The following is an 18,646-nucleotide window of genomic DNA, read 5'->3' on the forward strand; positions in this document are numbered from 1 at the left end:
TACGATCGAGTAGGGTGTGACAATGGAGCCAGTAGAATACCGAGCAGTGATTAGGTTTTTATATTTGAAAGGCCGCACACCAAAAGAAACTTTCGATGAAATGAAAGCAACTTATGGGGAAGATGCCCCATCATATGACGTTGTTAAACATAGGCATCGCCAGTTCAAGTGTGGTCGGACATCTGTGGAAACAGCTGCCATTCCTGGTCGCCCCCATTCAACCATTGATGAGGACACTATCCATCAAGTGGAGACCGTCATTTTGGCAGACCGACGTATAACTGTTCGTCAGTTAGCACAAGATGTCAAGATCAGTGTAGGGTCTGTGGAAAAAATCATCCATGACAATTTGAACATGCATAAGGTGTCTGCACGATGGATTCACACCTTTCCAAAAGCAGGAACGAGTCAATTGCTCAAAGGATCTTTTGGACATTTCCCCCCCCCCCCCCCAAAAAAAAACAAACCAGGCAAACATTTTTGACGGACCTATCACACAGGATGAAACATGGGTCCATCACTATGATCCTGAGACAAAAGTTCAGTCGATGCAATGGAAGCATGTGGAGTCACCACCCCAAAGAAGGCACGTGTCCAACCCTCTGCAGGCAAAGTCATGCTCACGGTGTTTGGGGACCAGCACGGAGTAGTGATGAAGGATTTCTTGGCCAAGGGTACCACAATTACAGGAGCTAATTATGCTTCACTGCTGCACGCTATCAAGCTTAAGAGGTGTGGCATGCTGACCAAGGGTGTCCGTCTCCTGCAAGACAATGCTCCAGTACACAACTCTCATGTTGCCCAGACAGAAGCGCGGTCCTGTGGCTATGAAATCCTTCCACATCCTCCTTACTCTCCTGACCTTGCACCATCTGACTTCCACCTCTTACCAACCATGAAGTCATTTTTGAAGGGAAAACGTTTCACAGATGATGAAACACTGGTTTCTGAAGACAAGTCCTGGTTTGAGACGCAAAATGAGGGTTTTTACAAGCGAGGTCTCCATAGTTGCATAAAACGATGGGAGAAGTGTGTAACTCTTGGTGGTTCCTAGGTGCCAAGTTTCATTCCACTAGGTCCATCGGAAGTGTGTCAGGGGAAATCTTTAATGAACACCCCTCATAGGTTTAGTATCTCATAAGACTCATGCACCACCTTGAAACTGGCAGCCACATAAAATCTGACCAAAGTGGCTTCAGGAAGGGAAACTCGTGTCTAGATCATATTCTAAGACAATACCTAGCCGCAGTATTTCTGGACTTCAGCAAAGCCTTCGACATGGTATGGCATGACGGACTCCTCTCAAAACTAGCACAAAATGGAGTAGAAGGGAACATGGCAAACTGCATAGACAGCTTCCTGCAAGACAGGTCTCTATCAGTTAAAATAGGGAACAATCGATCTGATCCTATAGCACGCCAAAAGGCAGCATTATAAGCCCAACCCTGTTTAATATCATGATCAATGATCTTTTGACCATGTCAGCTCTCCTACCCAAACTTCTAAATTCGCTGATGACGGAGCAATATAGGTAAAGCACAGAGATATTTCACAAATGAGAAAAAAAATCCAGTCAGCCCTGGATGGAGTAGTTCAATGGTGCAATAAATGGGGATTCACCCTTTCAAGTGAAAAAACTGTTGGAGTTCTATTCAATCAATCAATCTTTATTCATTGCACTTATGAGGCCAAAGGCCTATAGTACATTGTCTGGGGCGTGTTACAAATTCATACATTTTCTTGGTTTCATAACATGATAAATGAACATTGATATATTTCTAATAGTTTCTGTACAATCACAAGGCATTAATTTACAAAATTTGTTACCGTTTGGGTTGCGGTAGAAATATTTATTTAGATATTTTGCTCTTCAATCTTTATACACTGGACATACACATAAAAAGTGATATTCATCTTCAATACAATCAGTGTTACAAATCCTACAAAGTCTATGTTCTCTTGCAATACCTTCATATCTGCCTGTTTCAATAAATATATCATGTGAAATCGAGAAAGAGCTGTTCTAAACTTATGTTAATTGACACTTAATAGATAAGGTTCTAGTATAATAGTAGTCTTAAATGTAGTGTAGTAATTTGCTTTTCTAGAACTGGACAAAAAACCATGCCATTTTTGAATGTACATATCTTTTAAAGTCTGTGTCAAACGGGAGAAGAAATGATGTGGCATATCTACATGTTGCTGTAACCAAATATAACCATATCCACATTCGTATAACATGTTTTTAACTTTTGATGCCCAATTTTGTTTCCCATGGCTGTCGTAGAGAAGCATCCCATTATAACATTTTCTCGGGTATCTTGAAGATGGCATATTTAATAGCCTGACCCAGTATTTAATAACCTTTAAATAACTATTGATATACATGGGAAACCGTCCGCATTCACCATATACCCTTGCGTTTTCTGTGCTAGATTTTTAATGGATATAAATGTATTTTCTCAATAACATCCAAATGTTCTAGGCCCCAAATTTCTGCTCCATACAATAGAATCGGGCTTATTTTTGTATCAAATATTTAAAAATAAACATCATATGTAATATTGTCCAGAACTCTAAGACCTTTTAATAAGCCTACAAAAAATTTCTTGGCTTGCAATGAAATGTTATGTGCATTCCTTGACCAAGTTAATCTACTTGTAAAACACGAGCCTAAGTATTTATAAAATGGAACAACTTCAAACGCTGGGGGAAAGATGCTATGATACCCTGTGTCTCCATAAAAGGCAAACCTATCAAATTAAAAAAATCTGCAATATTTCTTGGGGTGATCCTTGATCAACACCTCACTTGGCGCAAACATATACAATTTGTGGAAAACAGATGTCAAAAAGATCTGAACGTATTACGGGCAATTTCGGGCACATTGAGGGACACTCAGCTGGACCTCTACAAATCTCATATCAGATAAAAAATTGACTATGGTTGTGACGCCTTTCATTCAGCTTCAAATACTGTCTTGAGGCGCCTAAACAGAATACAATACAAAGCCCTAATGCTGGCCACAGGCACAGCAACAGGCACCTCACTAGAAACACTACAAGTAGAAACAGGAGAATTCCCATTGAAACTAAGAAGAGAGCAGGCAATATTATCGTTCTGGGGACGAACATCAAACCCTTTGGTTAAAAAGATATGGCAAGACAAAAACACTCGAGATGAAGCCCAAGGTCGAAAAAATCCCTCACTAAAGCCATCTGGGATATTGGTACGTGAACTCATTCGAAGTCAAAATTGTGATGACATTCAGCCTCCAGAAAGTCACTACCAAGGGTTACACCCTCCCTGGACTTTAAAAACTCCCAAAGTTGACACTGCTTTAACATCAGAAGTCACTAAAAAAGAAAACAGAACCCTAATACGATCAGTAGCTATCACTAAAATTCAAACTTCCTGGGATAGCTGGGCCCATATGTACACTGATGGATCCAAGAATCCTATCAACAACAGTGCTGGTTACGGGATCCATATCCACAGCTCCAAACCCAAAGCACATACAGTTCGCTTGACTGATGGTCAGTCAGTATTCACGGCTGAATTGGAGGCAATTCATCATGCACTCAAACTCATACCGGAACTTCCGGAAGCAAAGGCAGTCGTCCTATCAGACTCGCTAAGTGCACTTCAAGCCATCAGTGGCAGAAACTCAAACTCAAGGCCAAACACAGTCAACAATATTCTATAAGAATATACAAAACTATCGGACCAAGGGTAACAGTTGGAGCTGTGTTGGATCCCCTCTCACATAGATATCCATGGAAATGAAAAAGCAGACTCACTGGCGAGGCTAGCTCCAGAAAAAGCGGATATACAGCCTATTGTCTTTAGTAAACTAGAGATAAAAATCAAAATCAAAGCCTCCATAGCAGAATGATGGCAAGCCCAATGGGACGCAAGTAAGAACGGCAGATGGCTATAGAAAATTCAACCCAAGGTCCAACAAAAGCCAAACTCATACTCAAATGAAAAGAAAATTGAAATTGCTATCTCATGCCTCAGACTAGGTCACAAAAAGCACTATGACAAGGTTTGTTCCTCTATCAATCAGGTTGAAACCATTGATCACGTGTTATTAGAATGTCAAGACCATGCCCCAGCCCGGGCTAGGTTAAAACAAGAATTGCAGTTAGATCCGCTATCTGTCATAGATCTCCTAAAGCCAAGAGATGCAATAGCGAAGGCGAAAATAACTCTATTTCTGAGAGATGGACAGCTACACGAACGTATATAAACAGAGCAGCCAAGGATAAAAATGAAATCATATCAATATAAGAAAATAAAAATCATATCAATACAAAAACAGAAATTATGTGAACACCAAACTCACAATAGTTATGTGTACCCTACTCACACACGGGAGTCCCAAAGAGGGACAGGTCAGCCGAAATTGCTTAGGCAGAAGGCGACTGTAATAACCAAGTCTCTTGTGCTCTTAATTCTTTATTCTGGTTTCTTTCATTCTTTCTTATCTATTTTCTTTTTGCTCTTTTACACATACAGATTGACTGAAACAGATGAGAAGCTGTCTCGGTGCTTAATAAAAACAAACAATTAAATGTCTATACATTTTAAACAATAATTAACTTAAAGAGAACTAGACTCACATTTGAACTTCATGGGCAAGTATGGCAAGGTGAGCTTCTACAAATGAACTAACACACACATGGTGAAACAATTATCAGTTCTACACACCAGAGAATTACTTAAGAAAATCCTGGTTAGAAGAGTTCGGTCAGACTTGGCCCGGTCTGTCAAAATCAGATCGCTGTACTTAAAGAAAACAAGGGGCTCAAAGTGAAGCCCTTTTCCTTCTACATTCTCAACATGACTAGTATTATATCTACCTATATAACACTTAATAATGTCACACGATAACTCAAAGAAAACTGGTCCCTTAAAGTTGTTCACTGTATTTTCTCAAGAAAATCTCTGTCCCGACTAAGCGCGGGCTGTCAAATTCATCTTAAACCTCACAGATGTATCACCAAATGTGTTTGAGTGAAGTATACTTGTTAAAGGGAAGCCCTTTTTTCATGGCATGTGTTTGGTCGGAAAATGCCTTGCTTTTGCCTATTCCGTCGTGTGTTTTTTTCAAGGATCATACTCACATTTTATTCGACCTGAAGTACATGACAGAATAGGCCACGAGTAGGCACAAGGAATGCTGACCCAAAAAGTGTAATACTGCAAGCCCCAGAGCCACAAGAAAAGTTCTTACTTGGGTACCATTTAATACGGTTCTCCCAGGACAAAATAAGGTATCGGACTAGTTACAATTTGCATGTTCCAGAACATCATAAGCATAAGGTAATATCAAATTGCTATTCATCGAATGTTATTATTTATCAATAAGTAGTCACTGAAGAGTTCAAAACTAAGGAAGTGTTGGTGCGTTGTCCCATGACCTCCCTTTACAGCCGAATTATGGTACGATTTATTTCTCCTACTTGTGAATAATCTTTCCTTCTTCCAATTCATAGAGAATTACATGAAACTAGCTGTAATCAAAGGACGAGAGTAGTGTAAATAGGATGTAGGCTCTGGAGCTAACAGCAGTCTTGGACCTCGGTTTTTCGTCTCATCCGAAAGACTAGGTAACAAAGCTGCTACTGTTAGGGAGTATATAGTAATATGTTACTGTAAGGTGTCCCTTACTGATGTGTAAAACGTAAACCAGTTATAAGTATCAGTTCATACAAAAAAAAGAATCAAAGATAAAAAACTAAAGATACGGACTATCAAGGTGTATAGATTAAGTGCCAAGATAATCCGGAAATGGTGCTGTGAAGTTGTAAAATTTGATGTGCTGAGTCCTGGGAAAACATTAAGAACATTATTACATGTGACATAATGACATAATACTTCATACTCAGATATGACAGTTTTAATGGAGCCTATCATCAATACAATTATTATTGCATAATGTCTTATAAACCGGTACACACGACATGTCTCAAGCTTTGAATACATGTTGGCAAATAAGTTACCAAATTGAGGAGATGCATATTGATATTTGATCCAGTAGAATCATCTGGCGTTGTTTTGATCATAAACGTTCCTCTGACTCGAACAGATAGATGAGATATGACTGTGACTATAGTGCTCAATTCTGCTCATTTCGGCATTGGCTTGTGGTATCCATTTATTGTGACAAGGGCCCATGTCATGGATGCTCTAACTGTGACTCAATTCTATAGTCAGTTTTGGCATTGACTCATGGTATCCATTTATTGTTTTGTAGAATGTGCTGGAAAACATGAAATTGGGAATGAAAAGCACGGAAAGATTAATAAAAGAACAGCAACAATATTTCTATGTTTGTTAACTAGACAACTGGCAAATAATTTGGTTGTTCTTTTGGTACCATCGCAGGTTGCTGACTTCCAGTTGCACCTGTCCATGTCATATTAATGACTTATATTTCAGGAACATTTAGAAACTACTTACCCCTTGCAAAGAGAACACACCCATTCTACCGCCATGTCCAACACAACGGTAGAGGAACCCCTCGCGGCACACGGAGCATTTGATGATGTTTGTGTCGAACGCTGCTGGAAGACTGCAGTTACAGTACAACTGTATATGAATAGACCTGAAAGTGGATGGAATATACTTTTATATTAATAATTGTACTGTTTTTACGTCTTTATGTAGAAGCTTTAAACCAGGGGATCTGTGGTCACTAATAAAGAATTGTCAGTATTGCCGACTTTTGAAACCTTACCTTGGCAATCATAGTCTCGTGGGGAGATTGTATGGTGCCTTTGGGAAACGGGTGAAACTGCATCGCTGTGCATGTCGTCGCATTTTAGGAATATCATAAGCTACTTTAAAGTGTACAGGTAACTTCTGAGGAGAAAAACAGAATTCATCTGCATTAGCTATTGCGAACACACCACAATCACTGACATTGTTTTGGCGCATGATATCAGGCATTTTGCTCTTGATTTACATATATTTGAGCCAATTGGATTTCTAAACTCTCGGATGGGGTGCACTGAAGACTGTCAAGGAAGTAAATGGAGGAGTCTAAATTGTCGTCTCTACGCAATGATACAACCCAATGGGAACTAGCATTATGGTGAATTTGAACTGACGGATTTTCAGGGACTTTCTTTATCGAGGATTGGATAATCCACAGCTTCTGTTTATTATGGGTTGGGACAAGCTCTATTAATTGCAAACCGAAGACGTTGGGAAACTGTTTCTTTAAGAGAATATTAACAGCTTCAATGTGACGACAGCTTAGCCAAGCACCCGATAGAAAGTCGTCTTTGTCACCGGAACAAAGATGTAAATCAGGCAGTCACTGTCCGGCAATTGTGCTTGTTTTATGCGGACCAGGCGACTGTGGTGCCTCGAAAGGCTGTTCCTTGCTCATGGGAAATGATGGGTTCGACTGTGGGGATGGTGTTTGACAGAGATCTCAGGACTCTTTTTGGATACAGCCAAACAACATATGGATTACCTTTGCTCCCAACTACTTCAAAACATCTCTTGTCTGGTATATTAGTTATATCACCAGACTGGTACAAGATGCGGGCGAAGTGTATTTGTGATAGTAGGTGTGCCTGGGTGGACTGTTGCTTGGCTGCACCCTCAGTGGTAGCTGTCGAGTTGTGAGGCACCTGTCCTCACCAATGGTGCTTTGCCTGGTTAGGTCTATTAATGCCACCGGAGGTTTTGATTGCTTCTATGATCTTGTCGGGGTGCATAGCAGCTTGTGGTACAATTATATCTGAAAGTTCCCGTGCGAAAGCTTACAGGTTAGACTTTAGTTGGAGGTTGCCTACACCCGCCTGACCACATTGGATTTCGAGGTAGAAATAGTTTTGTAGATGGAAGAGGGCTAACAGTACTTGATCGTGTCTGTGTTGTGTAAAATCAAATATTTTATTAGGAGGGAGTTAAGGGATTCGGAACTGTTGTTTGAGATAACGTTACTTGAAGTTATGCCTAGCAAAGTCAGGACGAATTGAGCAGTGCTGTTGAAAATATCCTCTTTCATATTTTGATCAAAGTATTGTTTAACGATTTGAGTCCAGACAGATGTAAGTTCTCTATACTTGAAATCATCCTGGTCTTTTGCCCTATGAGGCTCTCCAAATGATTGGTATAGACGGCTACCTGGCCTTTTGCTTCCGCAGCCAGTAGCGAAGGTCCTGTTTTATGTGATTCTAGCAGTATACTATCCTAGCCTTTGGGAGCTCTTTCTGGATAGCTCTACCGATGGCTTTTCCCCTGTCCGCTACAAATAGTACACGGCTGGAATCAAGGATGGGATCTCTGAGTGTATCTAAGAAATATTGATGAACCTTCGTAAACTTACGTTCGTGAATAAGAAATGGCAAAGGAATAGCTGGGTCTTTCTTGAAATTAAAGTGGTGGTAAAGGATTGTGGTAACGTAGAAATCTCCTAAATTAAAGGTGGTGTCATATCCAAGAATGATAGGTGTAGCCGATTTCTTGTCAGTCATGATTTTAAGGTAATTTATTAGGTTATCTAATGCCAATACTATTCGGAGATCTGGATAGGTTGTGATGCCAAGGACAAAGGGTTCTAGGTGATAGGCAAGTTCTTGTACACTGTATATAGTATCTTGATAAAGTCGCTGTTGTGTTTGTCCTTACTGTGCTTGGTTCCTAACTTGTTTCTAATTTCGTGGGTTCAAAACGCCTTGGAAAGTGCCGGAAATGGATGGGTCAGTTATTAATTCATGATAAGTTGCTGATGGGCCTTTGCTGGTGTCATTTGCTTTGGTGAGAACAGAAGCAGTTCTGCAGTGTTCGTGGTCTCCATGTAATCTGTTACCATGGGGCTTGGGTTTGTCTGCTAAATGGTCTCCTTTATAATAAACTAAAACGAAGTCGGGTATATCTGGGTGGCGAAATTCTTGTTTGCTGAATTGTGGTCGGACTTTTTCGGAATCTGTGGTAAAATAATATTTTTTAAGCATTTGCTTGTCTGCTTTTACTATTTTTGAGCCTTGATTCTTCCACATATTGATCAGATCTGAGGTCATCTGAAAACGCATACGTACTTGTATTAGTATTCCATGTTTTTCTTGAAACATTTGTAGCTTTGAATAATGATCTGAATACACTTACACTCCTTTTTGGGGTCACAACCGGTAGAGAACAGGTAAACTTCCATACCCTTTGGCCTACATGGTGGAATGAAAGTTACCCTTGTGTGGTCAGAGTGTTCTGACAATAAATTATTGGAAAATGAATTGTTAACATTGAGGGCAATTGTAGGGTTTTGATACAGCTTGCGCTACTGACATTACACTAAGGTGGATATATACATAAACTAGTGTCTAGTAGTGGTTGGGATTGAGTAGAATGTTGGAGAAGAAAGTTGTCTCATCCATAATACCAAGGGCTTCATGGGCACTGAGTTCGGTCGCCTTCGTCATATATACTGTCACATCACCTCCATCGTACATCACCGCGGAATCCTGAAAGAAAATTACGAATATCTTGGTATTATTAAATACAGATTATCATGTCGTTATGTTATATTTTATTTAAAATAATGGATAGAATGAAATAAAGTCTTGTTGGCTTTCATTGCCTTGACGGCGATGAAGTAGGACCAGATTATTCTTTTAGAAATAACAGAAATATAGAACACTTGAACATACATTCATTAAGGAGAGAATCAGAGACTTATATTACTCTGAAGAAATAAAGACTACATTGTTTTATATAGAAATAATATTCATTGAGGAGAGAATCGGAGTCTTCTATTATCAAATTAACTGAACGAATGTTTCTGGTTTATGTAGAGCAAATATCTTACCTTCACGGACTGATTCTCCTTTTGGGGCATTGGAGCTGTCATTTGGGACTGGAAAAGAAGAGCATGTGCTTTTATAAAATCCAACAAATATATATTCATTAAGGAGAGAATCAGATACTTATATTACTCTGTGGAAGAAACGAAATAAAGGATACATTGTTTCATAAAGAAATATATATTCAATGAGGAGAGAATTGGTGTATTCTTTTATCAAAAATAACGGAAGGAATGTTTCTGGTTATGTAGTGCAAATTTCTTACCTTCACAGACCGGTTCTCATTTTTGGCCATGAAGGCTGTCAATTCGGACTGGAAAAGAAGAACAAGTGGTTTTACAATATATATATATACTCATTAAGAAGAGAATCTGAGTGTTCTTTTAATTCAAAATAATGGAAGGAATGTTTCTAGTTGATGTAGTACTAATATATCACCTTCACAGACCGCTTCTCCTCTATGGGGATGGAAGCTGTCAATTCGGACTGCAAAATATGAACAAGTGGTTTCACAAAACAAATATCTACTCATTAAGAAGAGAATCTCACTCGTCACGCCGAAGACCCGGGTTCGATTCCCGACATGGGTACAATATGTGAAGCCCATTTCTGGTGTCACCCGCCGTGGTATTGCTGGAATATTGCTAAAAGGTGCGGAAAACCATATTCACTCACTCACTCATTAAGTAGAGAATCCGAGTCTTTTTGAATTCAAAATAATGGAAGGAATGTTTCTAGTTGATGTAGTACTAATATCTCACCTTCACAGACCGCTTCTCCTTTATGGGGATGGAAGCTGTCAATTCGGACTGCAAAAGAAGAACAAGTGGTTTAATAAAACAAATATATACTCATTAGGGAGAGAATCGAACTCTTTTTTAATTCAAAATAATGGAAGGAATGTTTCTAGTTGATGTAGTACTAATATATCACCTTCACAGACCGCTTCTCCTTTTTGGGGATGGAAGCTGTCAATTCGGACTGCAAAATATGAACAAGTGGTTACACAAAACAAATATCTACTCATTAAGAAGAGAATCTCACTCGTCACCCCGAAGACCCGGGTTCGATTCCCGACATGGGTACAATATGTGAAGCCCATTTCTGGTGTCCCCCGCCGTGATATTACTAGAATATTGCTAAAAGCGGCGTAAAACCATATTCACTCACTCACTCATTAAGTAGAGAATCCGAGTCTTTTTGAATTCAAAATAATGGAAGGAATGTTTCTAGCTGATGTAGTACTAATATCTAAAACCTTCACAGACCGCTTCTTCTTTTTGGGGATGGAAGCTGTCAATTCGGACTGCAAAAGAAGAACAATTGGTTTAATAAAACAAATATATACTCATTAGGAGGAGAATCCGAGTCTTTTTTAAATTCAAAATAATGGAAGAAATGTTTCTAGTTTATGTAGTACTAATATCTTACCTTCACATACCGCTTCTCCTTTTCAGGCATGGGGGCTGTCAATTCGGACTGGAGAAGAAGAACACTTGGTTTTATAATACAAATATTTATATTCATTGAGGAGAGAATCAGATTCTTATCTTTTTAAAAATAACGGACGAAATGTTTCTAGTTTATGTAGTACTAATTCTTACCCTCACTGAATGGTTCTCCGTTTTGGGGATGGAGGCTGTCAATTAGGACTGGAAAAGATAAGAAACGCGTGGTTTTATAAAACAAATATATATTTATTAAGGAGAGACTTATATTAATAAAGAATACAAAGAAATATGCATTCCCCAAAGAAAGAATCGGAGTATTAAAAATAACGGAAGGGATGTTTCTGGGTTATGTAGCGCAAACATCTTACCTTCACTGGCCGGTTCTCCTCTTATTGCGCGTAGGCTGTCATTTGGGACTGGAAAATGAAAACAACTGACGTTTTTTATAAACAAATATACAGAGAGAGTCTGTTATCATTCTCTTGAAATTAATGAAATGAAGAAAATATGGTTTTCGTATTAACAATACATTTATTTAGCAGCAAGCAAGAATTTAATTTTTGAGAGAAGGTCGCAATTATATGCTTCACCTTGTTTGCCATTTTGTCCCGTGAAAGCCATGCTGCCTTCCGGGGATTCCGGAATTCCATAGATGAGCAAGTTTGGTTTTCTGTCGCGGATTTCCTGAAGGGTAACCCGTTTCTCTAGCTGAAAACGACGGCTTCTTTCGGCTGATAGCTCCTCACGTAGTTTCTTGATTTCGCTATCGTGATTCGGAACGTCATGTTCAATTCCCCTCACATTTTCTTTCATGTCAGAAACATCCAGTTTCAAAGAGTCAATGGATTCCTGAATTTCATCTTTTCTATTTCTAATTAGCACAGCAAGTCTTTTCTCAGAAGCTTTAACAATCTTCTCAACATTAGTCATGTTAGCCATATTACTGCGAGTGAGGCGCTGAGTGTCCGACATGTATTTCGGTTCACAGAAAGGTTGGCAAAATCACAGAAATAGATAATCAAAGTTAACAGTTTACTCCACTTTCTTTGGTTTCTGATGTTTGTAGGTGGTATTTAGCCCTCCATTAATGAATATTGTTCCGATTTATCCATGAGTCGGTGTGATCCAGCGGAAAACACATTAGCGACCGATCATGCGCAATGGGAAGTCAATGCGCCTTTCTTTGCTGAACGTAAATTATAATCTCAGAAGGTAACTAAACTGTAATTATGAATATACCGATGCGGGCTGAGAATGCATTTACAAAACTGATTCACATATACTCATAGAACAAACAGAATTATTCATAACGTACTACTGGTTAACACATGTTAACACATCTCAATGTTGAACATTAGATCAATCGTGAACTGTTACTCAAATAGTATATGTACTTACATCTGAATGGCACTTAGGTACCAGGTTTTCGTACCTTAACATATGCACATGTGCATCTTTTTGCAAGAAAAACACCTTCCTGCACCCAAACTTGAGTTGATAACATTAATGTTTGATTTCACAGTTCAAGCATCGTCTCACAATACGCTAATCTGATTATTCGATTACACCGAATTATACTGAGAAATTGAGAAACTGAGAAACTGAGAAACTGAGAAACGTTTTTGCTCAACTTCAAGTCTTGTGTCTCATCTCGTCGATCCTTCTCATAGCGTCCGTATATGCACGTTAAGTGTGGAATTAATCCAATTTAACCTGTACACCGCTGGTTGCATCAGTAATTAGTACCCTGTACCCTTGATTAAGTAAAATCGCATCACCCATGTAACAAGAAAGAAAGCTTGGTAGATTTCACAATTTTGCATTCAAATGTTATTTCATTGTCATTTATGATTATCATTTAAGTCATTTTCACTTGTTTATCATCAGTGGACCAACTGCATCCAGGTACTGAAGGGGTGTCTTTTCAAGGCGATGAAGCTGTTCCTTGACTCGGACAAGGCGATGTTCTTTCTCTCTGTAGACAACCTTCCTGGGTGGCGGTGCTGCTCCAAATTGCAACTGCGCCAGTTTCACTCTCTCCGAAATTTCTACCTTTGGATCAGTTCGATAATGTTTGGATGCTTGTGCTGGAGGGACTTGCCTATTCCGGAGTGGAAACCTTCTAGGTTGTTGTTTGTACGGTGCCCTTGTGTCGCATGGTGATTCCACAGTCGAGGTGGGAACCGGGCATCGTCATCCACCCATGTCGTAACGATGTAGTCGTTCATGGCATCAGATTGGCGCGCGTCAGGGCACCGGTTCATGGCTTCAAGCCAGGCATCTTGGACCTCGAGAAGGGGCAGCAATGGCAGACCTGCAGCTCGTCGTATCCACTTACGAACCTCCGCATCTTCTTTGTATGCAACTGCAAGTCCTAGTTCTTGTGTTTTGCGCCATATTGCCTGCCAGAAATGGAATAGACAGCCTTTTACATCAGTCTGAGGAAATAGTCTCCACAGCTTGAATGGCAACAAGTTCGAAGTCTGTTTGGATGACTGATGGAGCTAGGGGTCGGCAGAGGGTCTGCTCAACCTTGGCCTTGTGGAGGTTGAAGATCTAGAGTCTGGTGTATGTAGTTCTCTGGCGATCTGGAAGGAGTGTGTAGACCAGAGGGTACATGGTGGAACCTGACATCGCGTGAATAATGTATACTTGGTTCCACAGAGGAGGGCATTTATATGTTATACCATACACAAGAGAAGGAAGTATTAGTGATTGAGAACATTTGGTATATTCCTACACAAATCCCACAACTTGTTTAAAGGTAATGTTTGAATAAGATTTGTGATGTACTGGGAGCAGATTAAAGAAAGGAGGAGATTTTTTTAAGATAATGTTGTTGTTGTCCACTACTGCTCATTGTCCCTGCTATAATCCCTCATAGCAGGGGAGTTGACCAGTCCATTCATTAATTAGGTTTGACCAGCATGGCCCAATTAATTAGTGAGCTAATTTTAACTGCTTTTTGGGAGGTCTGCATTTTGGAGGTCTACGTTATGGGAGTGAACCTCTTCCAGTTGCCATCGAGGATTAATTCAATTAATTTCTACATTCTCTATGTGTATTAAGTCCAATCCAGATAGTTTTGCATTCTACCGCTCTTTCGCAATGGTATCTTTTTCGCCGGATAATCGATACTCTGCACAGCGAATCGCGGCGCCTTAGACGACTGGGCCATCCGTTCCCCGGCCTGACCAAGACGTGTTCAGAACACACAATGGCATAGCTGGAATATTGCTGATCGTGTCATAAAAATAGCAACTAAATACATGTACATGTGTCAATATGGGAAAAGGGAACTTCGGTTGACTCAATGTGTGAATACTTTTATGGAAAACATTTGACACGAAAACCTGAATCAGTTTAAGTCAATGGGTAGGTCTCCACGAAGTTTCAGCTTCTAAATGTTGTCTCTCAAGGTTTCCAGCAGGTATTCACAGAGGAATAGGAATTGAAAATGAATATGCCAACTGCATCCTGCAGAGTAACAGTTCTCCACGGTCAGGGGTCTCTTTTCAGTCTATAGGTCTAGGTATTATATATAGCGTAATGTTATTCTCTTTTGGGTAATTAAAACATTAGTGTTAATCTTTAAAGTAGACAACCAATTTGACGTTGAATAAATTGAATAAAATGCAGCAGGACTTCAAATTGACATGTACCCAGTAGACCTTTGAGGTTAACAATAAGCTTTAATTGTAGCTGACCCTTCGGCTGAAAACGGAGCAACTTTGACTTTTATCATTTTAGGTATTGTCAAAATAGCAATACTTAATGGAACATAGGGGGGCGGTCGGGTAGCCTAGTGGTTAAAGCGTTCGCTCGTCACGCCAAAGACCCGGGTTCGATTCCCGACTTGGGTACAATGTCTAAAGTCCATTCCTGGTGTCCCCCGCCGTGATATTGCTGGAATATTGCTAAAAGCGGCGTAAAACTTATGTAACATAGGGTTCAGATTATGTACATATGGCGAGTGCACATAGTTACACCATCGTGAAAAGACATTGGACTTCAGCTTCTGCTATTAAATAGTATATATACAGGTGTACTTGTCCTCTACACTTGCCTATCACTAACACAACACTTAGTTGAGCGTTAACTGTGTTGAAAATAACGAGTATGCTCTTATGCTACTTTTATGGTACAAATGTAATTTAAAACAGGAATTTATCTCTATGAAATATCACGAATAGTAATTGTGTGCCAGTTCAGGGACGTATGAATAAAATGGAAGCTCGCAGTTCCTGTCTATAGCTTCAGCTTACCATTTCAAGGGAGAGCACTCTTAGACGTCTCATTTCACGCACTGAGAGAAGGCACGCAATGGTGTGCACTCGGCTTAGTGTGGACATTCGTGACTACTCGGGTCATCCCGGCAGAGCATTCTTGTCGGTTACGCGAATAGCGACCAGGGATTTTGTAGATCAGAGGAAGACATAACAACTTAGATTGTCATTGTATACGATTGTACATTCAACCCACTGTTACTGTATCCCAATCATTTGTATTGACGACGTATTTAACATTATCACACGGAAATGTTGCCGGACAGAACCAGGATACTCATATTGCTCACACACGATCAACATACGCTCGAAACAGCTATTAAAGCGCCCCCTGTAGAATGTGCTCTTGGAAAGTGTCCGCTGCAGAACGTGTTGCAAACAAATGTAAATACCGCCCTTCTATCAAAGCACGGTCCAGTGGCAGATCTTGGAGGTAGGTTGTGTGTAGTGGGAGATGCTAGTTTGGATGAGGCTGTTTGGATTCATTGGGTTCGATCTCCCATCCCCAACTCAGCCACTCCTACCCTCTGTTAAAATTGCTTTTGACATGACCCCTCAACAACGGACCAGTTTACATTCAAATTGATTTTACATTAATTTCTGTAGTCAGACCAAGAAAGCCCCATATAAGGTTTTGTATTAACATAACATGTCTTGATATTTCGAAAAAAAAACAAGCGTAAATAAGTAATTGGATTTGTAAACAAAGCGACTAGGAGGATGAAAAAAGCCCATTGCAACCCGGTTCGGGATTCCCGATAGAGGTAAACAGAGCCTGCTCAACGCTGCATAAACAGCCTGGCATGTTTAGGTGTGTCTGATCAGGTTACAAAGGTAGCTGTCAATGCATTGTGGGCAGCTTCACTACAAATGATATGCGTATAACTTCCTGGTATACACGAGGTCTGGATATAGATTAGAAGACCATATCTATTCAATCAAGACATATTCACTGCTGGAACGGCCAAAGAAATTAACTTACACGTTCATAACGTTCATTTTATATAGCAGACATCGATGTCAAGATCCATTTATGTCTACTTAATATTTCACAGAAAACTGTATTCTGATTCTGTTTGGGTTTGATATGGCATGACATTATGCAAAGGGAGTATTACTTTGGGTCACCCTAACATCTTTTATTTACAAATCTATTAAAGGGGTACTACTGAGGACAATGGTTAGTCCAAGCAAGTTGAAAGTAATTTCAAAACTTATGTTTATTGAAATAGAAATTTAGCAGTAATTGTATTATTCCAAATACACATCGACCATGTATCAGTTTGAAACAGGTCACCAATGTCAACTTCTAGGCATACACCGGTAAATTGGCCAAAGTTTTTCTTTTATGTGTCAGTGTACAAATATATGGGATTTTAGGCAAACAATCCTTTACATGGTGATTTAGTGAGTGAATACTATTTCCAGCTCTTTCACGACGACCTGTAAGTTATCGCGCAACTATTCACGCATACTGGACTACAGCCAAGTCACAGAGCCTTGTCACCTGATCAATTTACTATTACGTTAAGGGGCGGTCGGGTAGCCTAGTGGTTAAAGCGTTCGATCGTCACACCGAAGACCCGGGTTCGATTCCCGACATGGGTACATTGTGTGAAGCCCATTTCTGGTGTCCCCCGCCGTGATATTGCTGGAATATTGCTAAAAGCGGCGTAAAACAATACTCAGTCACTCACTCACTATTACGTTAAGGATTAGCTTTGGGGTAATCCCATCATGCTCCTGCAGTGAAGCGGTACTGCATGATAACACTGATAACCGCATACCGACATATCTCTCCACATGTAGTTCATGCACCAGACCATCGATTTTGAAAAGGTGTATTTAATAGGAAACTGACATTACAAGTTTTAATCGAGTGACATATATACAAGAGGTACAACTGCCGCTAGATTATGTTCTGTAATGTGATAGTTACTTGCACTGGTGAAACTAGCGACTCAGGTTTCAATGAATATTCCTCTCATTGTTGACCGATGGGATTGAGTTGAGCTGAGTATATATACTGAACCGCAAAAGAAACGTCACCATGGATAGATATATGAGAAGCCTAATTTGTCCAAACACTGTAAACCTACTTTGAGACATATTAAAAAGATGAAACTTGGCAAAACCGGTCATCAAGGTTGAAATTAAAGTGTCAAATGTTCTTAAAGTGAAACATAACACTAGTCTCCGAGAAAATGGCATCACAAATCAGTATCTCGTGTGTCCGCCATGTGCATTGATGACTGCCGTGCAACGTCGATACATGGAATGGATGAGGCGTTTGATGAAGGCCAAAGGCACTTGAGCCCACACTCTGAGGAACGCCTGACGCAGTTCAGCTGCAGTTGTCAGCCGTCTTTGAATCTCGTCCCACAGGTGCTCAATGGGATTTAAATCGGGACTGAGGACAGGCCACTGCATGGTTCTGATGCCATTCTGCTGGAGGAAGTCTCTTGTGTGGAGACGGGCGTTATCATGCTGAAACTCGTGGTTGCGGCGACGTGCCAAATGAGGTATGGCGTGTGGTCTCAAAACTTGATCAATGTACCGAGCTGCTGTGACACCACTGCCTCTCCCTGGACCGATGTTCTGGAAGACCACAGGGCCGACCCTCTGTGCAAGACCAATTCCACCCCACACCATGATGCTCGGACCACCCCACGAATGTCTCTCAACAACTCAAGCATCCGAATAACATTCCCCACGGCGTCGCCAGACTCTCTGCCATCTGCTGTTGAGATACAGTTACGGCTCTCGTCTGAGAAGAGGACTCTTCTCCACTGATGGTGACGGTCCCGGCAATGACGTGGTGTCAGAATGGGTCCTCGGTGCGGCCTGTGACAGTGGAGGTGTCTGCTCGATAATCGTCGACGCACGGTTTCCGCACTGATGTGTCGTTGATGTGTCCCCATGGTCTGTTGAGCAGTTTCCGCAGCAGTAACAAAGCGATCTTGAAGATGCTGTCGCACAATCTGACGATCCTGACGTCGGGTGGTGACCCTTGGTCTCCCACTACGTGGTCGGTCATATGTACTTTTGATGGTCAGGTACCGTTGCTGGAGCCTATATATGGTCCTTA

General features: G+C 40.4%; 1 protein-coding gene across 1 annotated transcript; it reads right to left on the reverse strand.

Moving 5' to 3' along the window:
• Window positions 1–9,341: 9,341 nt before the first annotated feature.
• LOC139466030 (myosin heavy chain, clone 203-like) lies at window positions 9,342–12,202 on the reverse strand. The gene is made up of 9 exons (XM_071248045.1): window positions 11,863–12,202; window positions 11,426–11,460; window positions 11,253–11,300; window positions 10,755–10,802; window positions 10,583–10,630; window positions 10,260–10,307; window positions 10,087–10,134; window positions 9,827–9,874; window positions 9,342–9,482 (listed from the first exon to the last, which is right to left on the reverse strand). Exons 1-9 carry the CDS (start codon window positions 12,200–12,202, stop codon window positions 9,342–9,344), a joined length of 804 nt encoding a protein of 267 aa, XP_071104146.1.
• Window positions 12,203–18,646: the final 6,444 nt, after the last annotated feature.

The sequence above is a fragment of the Haliotis cracherodii genome, unplaced genomic scaffold (assembly GCF_022045235.1).
Source record: "Haliotis cracherodii isolate W230 unplaced genomic scaffold, xgHalCrac1.p SCAF_18, whole genome shotgun sequence".
NCBI lineage: Eukaryota > Metazoa > Mollusca > Gastropoda > Lepetellida > Haliotidae > Haliotis > Haliotis cracherodii.